This window comes from Petaurus breviceps, unplaced genomic scaffold (genome assembly GCF_028583685.1).
Source record: "Petaurus breviceps papuanus isolate PSGF00001 unplaced genomic scaffold, PetGlider_PUasm1.0 207, whole genome shotgun sequence".
NCBI classification, from domain to species: domain Eukaryota; kingdom Metazoa; phylum Chordata; class Mammalia; order Diprotodontia; family Petauridae; genus Petaurus; species Petaurus breviceps.
The window spans coordinates 30,391,726-30,406,597 of NW_027185850.1; the positions used below are offsets into that span (position 1 = coordinate 30,391,726).

General features: G+C 55.0%; 2 protein-coding genes across 3 annotated transcripts in view; both read right to left on the bottom strand.

Moving 5' to 3' along the window:
• LOC138165050 (E3 ubiquitin-protein ligase RNF220-like) overlaps positions 1–6,062 on the bottom strand; it is a 44,223-nt gene extending 38,161 nt beyond the window's left edge. Inside the window, exons 1-2 of one of the 2 annotated variants that reach the window (XM_069093152.1) lie at positions 5,973–6,062; positions 3,365–3,410 (exon numbers count right to left, since the gene is read on the bottom strand). In XM_069093152.1, coding sequence (XP_068949253.1) covers positions 3,365–3,410; positions 5,973–6,013 — 87 coding nt within the window. In that variant the 5' untranslated portion in view covers positions 6,014–6,062. The remainder of the gene's footprint in view (positions 1–3,364; positions 3,411–5,972) is intronic. The other variant, XM_069093153.1, reaches the window with a different exon arrangement.
• The window catches only part of LOC138165054 (small ribosomal subunit protein eS8), a 230,036-nt gene that overhangs the window by 148,997 nt on the left and 66,167 nt on the right, over positions 1–14,872 (bottom strand). The window lies entirely within an intron of this gene.

Below are 14,872 nucleotides of genomic sequence, written 5' to 3' on the forward strand. Positions count from 1 at the left end.
CCCCTTCCTCTTCCTCCCCCTCCTCTTCATCTTCCCCCTTCTCTTCCTCTTCTTTTCTTCTTCCTCTTCCTCCCCCTCCTCTTCATCTTCCCCCTTCTCTTCCCCTTCTTTTCTTCCTCCTCTTCCTCCCCTTCCTCTTCCTCCCCCTCCTCTTCATCTTCCTCCTTCTCTTCCCCTTCTCTTCTTCCCCCTCCTCCTCTGACTCCACTTCTGTGAAGCTTTCTAGGCAGCACTAGGCAGTCTCCCTTCACTCCTCCTCATCCATCCATCTCTTTGTGGAAAGGAGAGGTGAGGGGCCCCCGGGGAGGTGATAAACCCTGAGAGGCAGGGCCTCCCCCTCCGCCTCAGCCGCCTCACACCTGGGGCGAGTGGAATAAAAAAAGGTCACCAGCGCTTTTTAAACACGGGCACAAGATCGGGAAAATGTGCTTGGGAAAAAAACCGCTGGCATTAAATCATGACTCTGTGCCCGGCTCCTCGCCTCATTAAAAGTGGCCTTTCGCAAGGTAAAATTATCATTGTAAGCGATAAGATCTTTAAGAAAATAATTCACGGCTTCTTCACCCTTTAATATGATGGCCGCCACTGGCTAATTTTTTTCTTAATGGCAACGAGACCATCAATCTTGTTCAAGACTTCCTCTCTCCCTCCTCCTCCTCCTGATCTGACTCCCCCACCCTCCAGCCCCAGCTCAGTCCCAGTGCCCACAGCCACTGCCCAGCTGCCTCCCTGAACCTCCTTCTCTTCCTCCTGAGCACTCACAGATGTCCACTACCCAGCTCACTCTCCTGGTCCTCCCAGGCCTGGCCCTGTGGCTAAGCAAAGAGCCAGAGCAAGCAGATGCTGGCTTGGCATGGACCTTGGTCCTGGAGCCTAGAAATGTTCACACATGTGTACATTTCTACATTCATATGTGTATGAGTGTGGGGTGAAGACAGTGAGCAAATGCCTCATCTGTGAAATGAGCAGCTGAAAGATAGTCTCTCTAAGGACTCTGGTGGCTCCTGGGACTCTCCTATCCTCACCCCTTCATGTGCTCCCTGAGCTTTCTGTAGGTTTTTACAAAATTGTATGTGTGATTAAAGCTTTTGGGTGCCTGTGTTTGCATCTGTGTGTATGTGTGTGTATCCGTGTCTGTGTTTGTGTGTGTATCCGTGTCTGTGTGTGTGTGTGTGTGTGTGTGTGTGGTGTGGGGGGCTGACCTGGTATTTGTCAGCACTGAGAAAATGGACCAAAATTGCCTCCACTTTAGCCATCAGGCCCGCCCCTGCCGTCTGTTCCTTTCCCTGCTCCCCCCCTCCAGTAGTTGGGGTCATATGTGGGGGAAGGAAGGGACCAGATGTGGTGGGAGCAGGGGCCAGATGTGGGGGGGGGTTGGGTGGGGGTCATCAAGTGCCATTGACATGCACTTCCCTTTTAAGCTTGGTCATTTGAAACTATTAAGTGCTGGGTGGGGGCTGCTGCTGGGGCAGCTTGAGGCAAGCCGGGGAGTCTATTTCCCTTAAACAATCCATCAGCGGCTGTCACCCGAGCAGCCCCGCTCCTGCTAGCACCCGCTTTTATCTCTGACCGCGCCAGCGCCTTTTGTGGGATTCTGCACAAAGTGTTCCTTGCCTGATGAAGGCTTTAACTCAGCTTCCAAAGAGGGGCAAATATCACTTAGCAGCCTCATGAGAGAGGCTTTGACAGGCTGCCCCCCACCTAAAGCCAGGCCAGAGCAGGAGTGGGGTGTACAACAGCAGCAGGGATGGGGCCAATCTCCATCCTCCTCGGGCATGGACAGCAGCTTCCTCTAAGCAGGGACCACATGCAAGACACTATCAAGTCCTGTTTAATCTGCCTTTGAAACTCTCCCATTCCATGGTTTCTTTCTCTTCTTACAGCTTTCCACCTTCTCATTCAGGCCCCATTGCCGCCTGCCTGGAGTCTCTCTGCCTCCAGCCTCATCGTTTCCACATAGCTGCCAAATTGATCCTCCTGGATTTGGCCACTGTGACCATGTCATGGGCCACACAAATGCATCTCCACTGCCCAAAGGAGAAAGTTCTAATTCCTCAGTGGGGCATTCAAGGTCTTCTGAAATCCACCTCGAACCTGCCCTTTCAATCTCATTTTACCCGGATGGCCTAGAAACAGTCTCCCTCCCTCAGCGGGTCCTGTGACTCAGTGAGCAGTGGGGCGGCAACACCTGCCCCACCCCCAAACCTCAGCCAGCCTGCTGTGGTCCAGCCCTGCCTCGGGCCTCCTTGCTCCTCCTTTCCCTATCTGACTCTCCTTTAGGAGCTGGCTGCAGTCCTTCTCCCTGAGCCCCTCCCCACTTCTATCCAGGCTCCCAGTCCCACCTGGTGATCATTGCTCCTGCAGTTCAGCCCTTCTTAATAATATTCCAACTAGGGGGCAGCTCCTTCTCCCCCAGGAGCAGAAGCTCCCTGGGACCAGCCCTCCAGCTTCCACCACCAGGTACAGCTGAGCAAAGGGCTAGGCATGCAGGGAAGACAGGGAATCAGCATCCTTATGTCTGCCCCAAGAGTGGGAAACTCTGGTACTGTGGAGGGGATAGGGAGGACTAGGAGGGAGGGGATGGGGAAGGAATTCCCAGGGAATGACCAGAGAAGGGGCAGCTGATGGCTGCTGGTGCTTAGAAACCATGTACTAAGAACTTAGCTGAAGGAGCCAGGGGTTCTTCTTAATTGGGAGAAGAGAAAACTCAGGGAAGACATGACAGCTGTCCTCAAGTATCTGAAGGACTATGTCCTGTGGTAGGTGTTAGATGTTAGGGGGGTGTGTGTGTGTGTGTGTGTGTGTGTGTGTGTGTGTGTGTGTGCGCGCTCAGTTGTTTCCCTTGTGGCCACATCTATTTGGAGTTTTCTTGGCAAAGACACTGGAGTGGTTTGCCATTTTATTCTTCAACTAATTTTACAGATGGGGAAACTGAGGCAAATAGGGTTAAATGACTTGTCCAGGGTCATGCAATGTCTGAAGCCAAGTTTTAACTCACAAAGATAAGTCTTCCCAATTCCAGGCCCTGGAACTCTATCCACTGGAACTCTCTAACCCTTGAGAGCTGTCCCAAAGGGGTATGCATGGACTGCCTGAGGAGGGGGCTGAATTTTGCTTCCTCTTTCTTGGAAGACAATTCCTTGTCAGGGATGTTGATGAGAGGATTTTTGTCAGGGGGAGGGGTTAGGCTCTCTGAGGGTACATTGGAACATCATAGTAATAATGAGAGCTGTCCCAGAGCTAAAGGAGCATTGCCAACAATGGGAAGCTCCCCCTCAATGGAAGTCCTTAGGCAGAGGCTGTGCATGTGATATAATGAGCCAGTGACACCTGATGGGTGCCTGAGATGGGCTCTGCCACCTACCTTGGGGGTGCCAGGGGCCATGGCATCCTTCAGGAGGGAATTCTTGCTGCAGAGAAAGAAGACAAGCAGATAAGGTTTCCAGAGGCCCTGGGGAAGGGGATGCAGGACAGGGGTAGGAGCAGCAGCCCTCCTAGCTCCCCACCCCCACTTCATGGCCGGGCCCTGGGTCTCCCTCTGTCCCATGCCTTACCTACCTCCCTGGGTGGGGCAGGGATGGGAAGGTGCCTGCCCCACCCTAGTCCTCGGCTACCTAGAGAGCTTGTGGAGCTGGGGCAGCTGCTGGGGGGAGGGGCTCTTAGAACAGACATGCAACTGCCCCTCCTTCCTCCACCTGGAGAGCCATGACCCTGCAGACCAGACTAGGTTATGGACAATTCCTAGGATTCAGTGGGCTGGCAGCTGCTCTGGGACCAGAGGCCCATTGAGGCAGAGACCAATTCTCCCCATGCCCCTCCTCTTGAGTTGGGAGTGAAAGGTGGGAGGCCCAGTCTGGGTTTAATCCTAGCACCCGTCCCCATAGCCATCTCCCTCCCACTAAGTAGGAGTGACAGGGGCAAGGAGCAGGCCATCACTGGCCCTGGGCCACCGAGCAGGCAGGTCCACAGAACCAGGCAGGAGAGCCAGAATACAGCACCAAGAAGAACCCCTGTGCACTGCGGGGGAGGGCAGAGAGAATGACTGACCCAGCTGGACCCCCAAGCTCCCTCCTATTCACCTGGGCTGGCCTAAGCTCGGGAGAGACTCCTGCCCAGGGCACCAGCGACTACTTTTAGGTCCAAGGCCATGCCAATCCCGCTTTGCATTCTCTGACCCTCCCTTCCAGCCCCCTGGGGAGACGGAGGCTCTAAGAAGGAGGAGGAGGAGGGAGGGAGCAGGAGAGAGGCTCTGATGATCTCCCTACTTGCTGCCTGCCTGCCACCGAATGATCCGGGGGCTTTAAATCATGAGCAGGCCCCAGCACCGGTCCCTGCACCCAGCCCAGGCTGGCACTTTTAATTAAGGTGATTTACACCGAATTATCCTTGGAAATAAAGAGGCAGGGAGCTGCCCGCACTGAGCCTCCCCCTCCGCTCCCTGCTGAGCTTTAATCTATTGGGGGAATTGTTTATCTAGCTCATTACCCAACCAAACACCGAGGCAGGCAGAGGCCCAGAGCTGCTGCTGCTGCTGCTGCTAGCTGCTGCCCCTCTGCCAGCCCTGCCATCACCTCCAACGGCCTGCCAGGCTTTAAGGCAGAGAGAAGGGCCAGGGCCTGGGGGCCTGGAGGTGGCCCTCAGACCCACTCTGTTCTTCCTGACTCATCCCATGCTACCTCCCAGAGACACAAGCCTTAGAGTCCCCAACCAGAATCTGAGATTTCCTGAGGAAGACACAGATGTGCTCTGCTTGCCCCTCCCTCCCCGCCTCCAGCACGACCCTCCTGGCTCTGGGGCTTGTGGATGTTGGAAGATATCTCTTTAATTCTATGCCCAGACTCTAGGGCCTATCCCCCCCACCCCTACCCCAAACCAGATACTTCCCTGTGGGATGACCCAGCACTACCTTCAGCTCAGCCTGACTCATTCTTTTCCCTCCTACACCTGCCCCTCCTTGGGACACTATTGGTCCTGGCTTCGGCTCTAATGCCCTACTTCTGGGGTTCGGAAGTGGGTGGTTACAGTGACTGTATTGCTCTGTTTTGGTTGGGAGAGTATGTCTCTGAACCTCTCCCACTGTGGGAGTGGATGATGGGCAGGAGGACCCACAAGAGGGAGCCTGGGAGAGGGGAGGCCTGGCTCTCTCCCCCACCTCCCATGACCCTTCCTGGGAATCCCTCCCGCACCCAATTACAGCCTTAATTGGCAAGTCCGGGAAATCAATTAATTCGCAAATTTTTTCCAATTAAAAATTAAGATAAATCAGGCAGCCTCGTCAGGTGCCAGGGCCAGGCAGTTTGAGGGGGGGGGCGCCCTTGGAACGCCTTTGCCGGGCAGGCTGTCAGCGGGCGGCCCGGCCGAGACAGATAAAAACCCATCGACCCGTCGCGAGTAGCTCTTCAGCTCCATCGATCAGGCGGGATTTCACTGGCTCTGCAGAGCAGAGGGGGCTGCAGGGGCTCAAGCCTGCCCCACTAATCCGGGGCCTGGGCCCCAGGTGCCCTGATGGCTGAGCCACAGCTCCTTATGGGGTTACTCCCTCCCCTCCCCAAGCCCTCCCCAGAGTAATTTTACAGGGGAGCCAGAATGTGCCAAGGCCCTCCTTAGCTCAAGCCATGCTGGGTCTGCCCCCAGTCTCATTCCCCCTCACCCCCAGAGGCCTGCTCTTCCCACAGACCTTCTTAATCCCTCACTGGTCATTTGGGGGAGAGAAGGCAGGAGTAAGTGACTGGGGTCTAATACTGGGGAAGGTTCAGTGAAATCTGATGAGAGTCGTTGGAAACCAGAGTTCCTGGACAGCCAGGGGGAGCAGCAAGCAGACCTTGGGACCGGGGTTCTCTGTGGGAGGCTCTGAGGCTAGGGCTCTGGGGCCAGGGGCCCTGTGGGAGGCTTTGGCCCTCCAGCTTGGGGAACCCCATGGGAAAGGCAGCAGTGGTGGTGGCAAGACAGAGTAAGTCTGGGGTGGACTGTACCTGCTTGGCAGCTGGGTGAGTTTCTCCAGTTCTTGTTCCATGTGTTCCTGCAGCTCCCCAGGCCGAAGTAAGACCTGGCATATGGGGCAGGTAGGGGCCTGACTGTCAAATAGGGCTGCTGCTGCTGCTGCTGCTGCCGCTGCTGCCGCCTTCTTCTTACCTAGAGAGGCAGGGAGGCAGGAGGAAGGCCAGACACAGACAGGGAAACACACAAAGGTAAGCTGTTAGTTGGGGCTCTTGTGCCCAAAGCACACCTTGGCACAGAACCTCTCTCTTTAGGAGGCTGAGGCTGAGGACACTCAAGCTCGGTAACAGAATCTCTCTTGGCTCCAGCCCCAGCCCACATCACATCTTGTCCCTTCTCTGGCCTCCTGTGGCCATCACCTTTGGGGCTCAAAGGCTTTTGGCAGCTCTTGCTTAGCTTGTCTCCCACTGCTCTCATGCCTTAGCTGTTGTACCCCATGGTTTCCCTCCGCCCCTCCAGCATCACTCAGGCCCAGACTCTCAGAGGTATTCCATCAAGCCTGGAGTTGTACAAGAGTCCCTTCCACTCCATCTTGGACGTGGGCTCTTGCAGCCTTTACCTAAGGACTTCCACTGAGGGACATCCTCCCATTGCTGGGAGTGCCCCTTTAGCTCTGGGACAGCTCTCATTACTGTAATGTTCCTGATCTCCCATGAAATCTGCTTTTCTTCATTTACCTTGGTGCTCCTGGTTCTGCCCTCCGGGGTCAAGCCCAACTGGCCTTGTGTCCCCTCCTCAGGAGCTCAAAAAGAAGAATTTCCCCTTCCCCTAATCTGCTCCTTTCTTTGTCTGTCTGTAAGGGGTTTGGATTAGATCAGGCCTAAGGTCCCTTCCAGCTTTGGAGGTTGTAGACCCCCTCACTCCTTGCACTTCACCCTCCCCCATGGAGTCTAAGGCCTTTCTGAATGTGTCTTGTCTCCAGGCCACTCACTACCCTGATGGTTCCTTGGTGGACACTATACAGAGCCTGAAACATGGCCACTCTCCCTCTCACTGGTTTTGGTGCTGAGCACAGTCAGACCAATAGTGATAACCCACAGCCCCCAGGTCCTTGGCATAAGAGAGACTGGTCTCTCTCTCCGATCAGCCTGCCTGTCTCTTAGTCCTTCTAGGGTACATGCCTCTGTCCTTGGTAGCCCCCAAGCCTGCCATGTCCCATTCAATTCAACCCAGGGAGGAAGCTGGGAACTAGGCAAGGACAGAGACATGATGGGTGGGTGAGTGGGTGTCGGCAGCGTTGGGGGGGGACCTGTCAACTCTAAAGATGATGGATGGGGGAGGCAAGGCGGTGGCTGGCGGTGCTGTGGCGTTATCGGATGCTCTGCCCGTCCTACCGACGTGGGCCGCTAATCCCCGGGCGAGGCTGCAGCCGCCCTCCTGCTGATAACCAGGAAATGGGACTGACAACAATTTTTAGCCGAGAGATTCTTCACCAAAATGCCGAGGCCGGAGGTCTGACAGCGGCTGATTGAGCGCGAGCGAGCGTGAGCCCAGGAGTAAGGAAGAGAAGGGGGAGACTTTGGAGGAGAGGGAGGGAGGCAGGCAAGGGAGGGGGGCAGGCCCAGGGCCTCACCAGGAAGCCAGAGCTATTTCTCTCCTTCCTTGCTTCCCTCCTTGTTCCTTCTGTTTGGGGTCTGTTGGACCATGTCATTCTGGCTGAGCTGAGTGAGGGGTGAGCTGGGGAGTACTTCTCAACCTTCTGGCCCCTAAACCTTGGGCACTGAGTGCAGAAGGTTGAAGGCAGTCATTGCCCAGCATATGGTCCCTGACCCCAGAACAGCTCTGGCCTCATTGGCAAGGTTGTCAGGGACACTGATGGAGATCATGGCTGTGAGGACAAGGACAGCCACAGAATCTTAATGGGAGGCACCTTTAACCCAGACCTAAACATGAAACCCTCCCCTCTTACCCACAAGTGGTCACTTAGCCTCTGATAGAATACTTCCAAGGATAGAGAGCTCACCACCTCCGGAGGCAGTCCATTACCCTTTGGTACACTCCTGAACTGCTTGAGTCTAACTGCATCTGATTGACATTATTCATGGCTTTGCCCTCTGGGGACAAATAGAACAAATCTGAGCCCTCCTCCTCATGACATCTTCAAATACTCGAGAAAAGAATTTATAAGCCCCCCCCCCCCACTCTGACCCCCTGTTCTCCTGGCTGGTTAGGCTCCTGTGGAGGATTATGTAAGTGAGGGGAACAAGATCCAGCCCAGTGTGACTGAGGGTGATGGCACCTGGGAAGGTAGGTGTGGCCATGCTGTGGGTGCTGGGCAGGCTTACATTGCCCATCCGAAATGCCAAATGGAGGGGAGGGGCTGCACAGGCTGGGTTTGTTACTTTCTAGAGGGTCATACCTCAGACACGCCTTTCCAGAGAATGAGCAGGTTGGCAGTATGAAAACCTTGCAAGGTCTCCAGCAGTGCCTGCCCAAGCTGGGTCCCTAGCCTATGTGGAAAGCCTCTCATCCTAAGTGTCCATGGAGGCCCCAGGGCAAGGCCATGGATGAGTCAGCCTGCTGGCCTGGGGGGAGAGGAAGTATGAGGACCATACTTCACCTTCTAGCCTCTGGGCCAGGTCTTGCACCCATCTTCTCTTGACTCACCTGGACTCTAAGCAGGGCCAACACACAACCTGGACCTGGAACCTAGAACCTAGATCTGATCTAATAGAACATGTCTCTGCAAACACTGCTGTCTTCCTACCTAGCTTCTTGCTTTGTACATGCAGTGATAGGTACTTAGTGTATGTCTGTGAAATTGAATATCAAACATGGGACACAGGACTCAGAATACAGGACCCCAAAAGCGTCACCTGTAGACCAGAGCTTAGAACTCATGGCCTGGAAACCAAGTTTTCAGTTCCTCTTATACTCCTGGGCTCCATGGAATCAGGGGCCATGGATGGGACAGCCTGGTAGCAGGAAGAAGGAGCTGTTGACCTTCTTTAGTATTGAACTGGTGGGGGGCAGGAGACTGGGGGCCAAATCCTGTCTCTGACACCCCTGATTTCATGAGCTTGGGGAAATAGACCTCTCTGATCCTCAGTTTCCTCTCTGTAAAGTGGTGCAAGTGATGCTTGTAGTCCCCCTCCCCCCTAAGACTTTTGGGAGGAAAGCACTCTGGACATGGGCGCTGCAGTTATCACTCTGATAAGACAGCATGTCAAGCATGCTTAGCTGCCCGTGATATGTGCTCTGTCATGGCCAGGGCTGGGCCAGGGCTGGGCTGTTCAGGCATTTTTATTAATATGTCCAATACATTATCCATGTAATACACTTGTCTAGTGGGGCCTCCCATGGCTCCAGAACTGGCAGGTGGGGGCTGGGTGCTGGCCCACTGAGTGGGGGAATCTGAGTGTGCAGTTTGATGGATCAGTTTGCATTACCCACCCAGGCTGGCCTGCGTCTGTCAGGATTAATAGGTATCTGCAGTGGCTGAAGTGAGTTGGGAGGGGGGAGAACACATCATGTGTATTTATCGAGGGGCTGATACCAACTCTTATTTATCTCCTCCCCTCCCTCGGGCTTCCCTGCTCCCTGTGCTCCAGATCAAGGAAGCAGGGATGCAGATTGGTTCTATCAGCAGGCACCCTGTGCTGGGTATGGATGAACTCACCTTTCAGCTCCCCAAAGGGAAGCAGCACAGAGGGAGGGCTGGAAAGACAGAGAAGATGCAGAGATACAGTGACAGAGATGGACGGTGGCAAGGAGGGCAGAGGATGGCCTATAATTTCTACCCAAGACAACTTGTTAGCTTCCCCTGGATCCAGCCTTCCTGTCATCCACTCGCCTGCACATTGCCCATCCTGGTTCTCCTAGGGAGTCCTTCTGGAGGCAGGGGGAACCCAACTGGGATGGAGGCAGCATTAGTTCATATCTGTAGCAGCTTAGGGACCTGGGTGACCTAGGCTAACATCCCCTAGCCTCTCTCCTCTTCTGGGGGCCAGTGCCCTACTGAGAGAAGCCAGGCCTATCTCTACCAGTGCCATCTCCCTGATGAAATTCCTATTGAGTGTTCTGGCCTGGCTTGCCAGGCACCTCTGTGAGGACCTGGGATCATGAGCCAAGACTGGTAAAGCCTGAGCTGTGGTGAGGGAGAGAGAGGGAGGAAGGGAGGGAGGGGCAGTCTCAGCACTAGAGGCTAGAGAAGTAGCAGAAAAGGCATTAAGGAGGAGGGAAGGATTGGTCTAGCACTTGTACAGAGATGGAAACTGAGGGAGGGCCTATGAGGAGAGGGAAGAAAGGCAGGAAGCCGGCAGCAACAGAGAAGTTAGGAAGCTGGAAGGCATTCTGGGGAGAGTAGTGAGACTGCTGGGGGGTGGGGGAAGCACTGCATGTGCTGGGGGATCTGGGGGTGGGGCTGGAGGAAGAAGGAGGATGCCGAAGCCAAGGGGAGCCCTCTCCTCCGAAGATCAATTAGCATCAATTACCGACTTCATTTAATTGTCGTCGAAGATGAATTTGTCATTTTTAGCTTGGAATTGATGGGGCACCTTCACCTCTGCTGGGTTAGGAGGCGGGTAGGGCGGCTGCGTGGGGATGGGGGCTCTGAGGGCCTGCCTGAAGCTAGGCAGGGCCCAGAGGAGCGTCCCCTCGACCTAGGCCCCTGCCCCCATCCAGCCGTTCCTAGCCTCGGCCCCCTCTCTCTTGCACTGGCCTCCTCTTACCCTAGCATGCTCACCAGCTCCCTTGGGCCTCGGCCGCCCCCGCGGGCCCCCCGGCGCCTGTTTACCTTCCTTCTTTCGAGCACATACAGTGGGGCCCGGTGTATGAATGTGTGTGGGGAGGGGGGTGCACTGAGGGGGGGGTGTAGGGGGTTCTGCAGCCGCCGGGCTGGAATTGAATTGATAAGCACATCAGCGCCAGATAACGCCTGAAATAATGCACCGATAAGGAAATGCGATTGGATTTGCTGGCGAGCATCAGATTGGCCCCATCTGGGGCCGCCTGGAAGCGCCGTAAATTGCGCTGGGAAACCTTGTTTGTCCTTAAATATTCCTGTCGTTTCTCATTGCAGCCGACAGGGCCGCGGGCACACGGCAGGGGATTGGCCCGCTGCTCCGGCCCGCGAAGGGAGTGGGTGGGTGGGGGGGCCAGGGAGAATGAAGGAGATGCCCTTCTCTAGATCCTTCTTTCTTCCTTGGTCCTCAGTTTCCTCCCGTGGAAAATGGAGGGACTGGGCTGGGTGATCTCTGGGACGTTCTACCATAAGCCTGGAAAGAAGGGGTGGGAGGAGGAGGAGGAAGGGGAGGAGGAGGGAGAGGGAAGGAGAAGGGGGAAAGTAGAAAATGGAGCGAATGTGGAAAAAAGGGACGAAAGGATAGAGGAGAGGCAGGAGGGCAGAGGAGGGCTGGAGGGGCGAGGCCTGGGCTGGCCCTGTGACCAAGAGCTTGGCCAGGTGACCTCACCTGTGAGGCCAGGACCTACTGAGCACATTTCCTCAGAAAGAGGAGGAAGAGGGGAAGGAAGGAGGGGGGAGGGGAGGGGAGGGGAAGGAAGGGATAGGGTCCCTGCGGAACAGAGCCAGGCTGGGCCGGAGGGGGGAGCCCATGGAAGGCTGGCGGGCGGGCCCTGCCCGGTGACAGCTGGCCCTCCCATCAATCACGCATCTGTCCACGGGCAGGGAAGAGTCTCCGGCAGAAATTGAGTTTGCCTCACAGGGGACGATTGAGCAAATTAATAGCCCATTAGCCAAGCAGTGACCTGAGAAATGAAGGTGCGGGGGTTCCTGGTCGCCAGCCCCCCCCCCCCCCCCCCCCAGGCCGGGCCAGGGTGAGGCGAAGGGTTAGATTCAGGCTGGGTCGGGGTCGGGCCCCACCCAAAGAGATTCTTCGAAGGAAGACAAACAGCCTCCCCCCGCACGCTGCCCGAACCACATCCCCACCGCCCCCAGTTCTATGGTTTCAATTCCGAAGACTGGGAGGAGGGGGGGGGGCTCGGGCTGAGATTTATTGGCTGGTTTAGTGTCTCCCAGGCTCCCGCCCCACTCCCCCTCCTGGAGCTGCTTCCGTCCTGAGCCCCTAAATCAGGTGGCGAGATGGGCCCTGTCACTGCCCGCATTAGCCTCGTTAGCGCACTCGGAGCAGAGATTAATAGTGGTGTGGACGCACCCCCACCCCAACTCCTTCTATCCACCTCCCCTGGCCGCCCCGTGGAGGTGGGGGGCCAAGGCTGCTCAGAGCTTCCCTGTCCCCAGTCTTGCTGGACACCCCCTCCCGTCCTACCTCCCAGTCTTTCCCCCCTTTGCCTCTACCTCATTCTCTTTCCTGTCTCTCTTCCCCCTCCCCTTCTCCTCCTCTCCCTCTCCATCTGTCTTATTCCCCCTACCCCCAACTTTCTCTCCCCCCACGTCTCTCCCCTCCCTTTCCCCATCTCTACACTCTTTCTCCTTCTGCCTCTCTTCTCCGTCTGACTGGCTCTTCTCACACATCCCACCCGCCCCCGCTGAGTGGGAATATTAATTATTGGAACCAATTGACTGTTTATACTCTGATGTTTTAACTAATCACTACTAAGGCAGACACCTCAAATGCCTCTGCTCCTCCTCTACTCTCTCCCCCGCAAGCTGGCTGTCGCCTAGGTTGATGGGGGGGGGGGGAGATGAGACAACAGGAGCTGCCCCAGAACTGGAGCAGTTTTCCCACTCAGTTGGAGAGGGTTGGCATGGCTGGGCAGGAGAGCCGGGATATCCAAAAGACCAATGCCAAGGTAGGCTGGTCCTGGTGCTACTCTTTTTGGCCTCCTCCTAGGCATTCTCCCCTCCCCCAATCCCCTAATTTATCCTCCATTCAGCTAGACTAATTTTCCTTCTGCACAGCTCTGGTCAAATCTCTCCCCTTCTCCAACACTGACAGAAGCTCCCAATTGCCTCCTAAGTGAACTGTTTTGTCTGGCATTCAAAGCCCTATGCCATCTGGCCCCTTTCCTGCCTTATTTCATTACTCTTCTCCATGAACTCTTATGATTCAGCCAAATTGGGTGACTTGTTTCCTGAATTTCCTTGAAACCTCTTGCTTCTATACCTTTGCTCATACAGTTCCCCCTTCCTGATATTTCTTCCCTTTTCATCTTTTAACTATTGAATTCCTACATCCTTTATAATAAGGAAGGCTTCCTTGATTTCTCACCTTCATTCCCCATTATGACTAATGGTAGGTCCCCTTTGGACTTCCTGGTGTCCAAAGCATTCTTGTCCCTCTGAGATACTCACATTTAATGGGTATTACAAATGTCGCTTGCTGTCTTTTTTCCCCTTTCCCATACTTCGAAAGACCCGAGGGCAGGAACTGGGTCTTTTCTAAGTTTGCATTCCCTCCCCCGCCCCCCCCCCCCACTAACACAGGCCCCTGTAATGGTTTGCTGGCTGATTGACATGTGTGCCTGTATGGATGCCCGTGTGCCCATAGGATCATAGCATGGAGAGCCAGAAAGGGATACCATCTGGCCCAGCCTTCTCACCTTACAGTGGAGGAACCTGGGCCAAAGAAGGACAGAGGGTGACTTGCCCAAGCCCACATATGGAATGAGTGACTGAGCCAGCATGCAAACGGAGGTGCTCAGAGTCTTATGCCACAGCTGATGTGAAGCCCACATCCTGGACCTGGCCTCCCTGGCCACATCTGGAGCCTGATCCCAGGCATCTGGATGGGAATACCTCTATGGATCCTTCTAGTTTTACATTCTATGGACTTGTGTTCAGCATCTGGACTTGCAGCCGGATTGTGGAAGGAGAGAAGCTGGCTTCCCTTTCCCCATTCCTTTTCTCTTTCCCTCCTTGGCACTCCCCCACCCCATCTCTAAAGCTCTCTTTTGATCCTTGGGGGGATCAGAAGCCTGAAAGGTTAGAGGTGAAAGGGGAGCTTAGAAATGACCAAGACCAAGCCTTTCCCTTAGGATAGGAAAACTGAGGCCCAGGGAGGTTAAATCTGACCTTGGATAGTCCTCAGCCTTCCTGGGTATAAACTGGTGTTTTATGTGCATGTGAGGAACCATTGAAAGAAGAAGCAATATAGGGGAGTGAATGGAGCTGGTTCTAGCTAGGGTCTTAGAACTTGAGTTCACATCTCACTTCTGATGCTACCTTACTGCTTGAACCACCTTCCCGGGGCCTCAGTTTCTTGAGAATTTCTGCTCTAGGTTCATGAGCCTGAGAACTGGAGTCAAAGAGCTCCTTAAATGTCAACCTTTTATCATGAATCAATTACTGTCCCAAGGGCTCCAAATGCTTGACTCTCGCCACTCTGCGAGACTGAGCTGAGCTGGGGGCTAGAAGGACTCCAGGATTCTCTGGATCTCAGGCACCCACCTCTAGGGCATCTCCTGGTTCTGGTTGAGCTCAGCTCAGCGGCCAGGGATCAGGCCCTCTGTGACCAGTAGGTGTCGCTATGGCTCCAGGACTGGAGGGGAGGACTGCCTAGGTCAGCTGGCCTCTTACCCTTGTGTGGGGGGGGAAGCCCCACCTCATATTCTGAGGAGGGGGAGCAAGAACTGATGGGCAAAGAAGGGCCTAGCTGGAGCTCCTCAACATGTCTGAAGTCCTCTCCCCTAGGCACAGCCTCGACTCCCCTTTCTGTCTCTGCAGTTCTTAAGCTATTAAGTAACTATCTTGGTTACTTGGGTATAGTACTAGGGTACTATCAAGTAACTTCTTGGGCTCAGCCTTCGTGTGTGTGCGCGCGAGTGTGTGTGTGTGTGTGTGTGTGTGTGTGTGTGAGAGACAGAGCAGAGACACAGAGAGAGAGAGACAAAGAGACAGAGAGGGAGGGAGACAGAGACACAGAGATAGACAGGGAGACAGACAGACAGAGACAGAGACAGAGAGGGAGAGAGACAGAGACAGAGACACAGAGATAGAGACACAGAGAGAGACAGA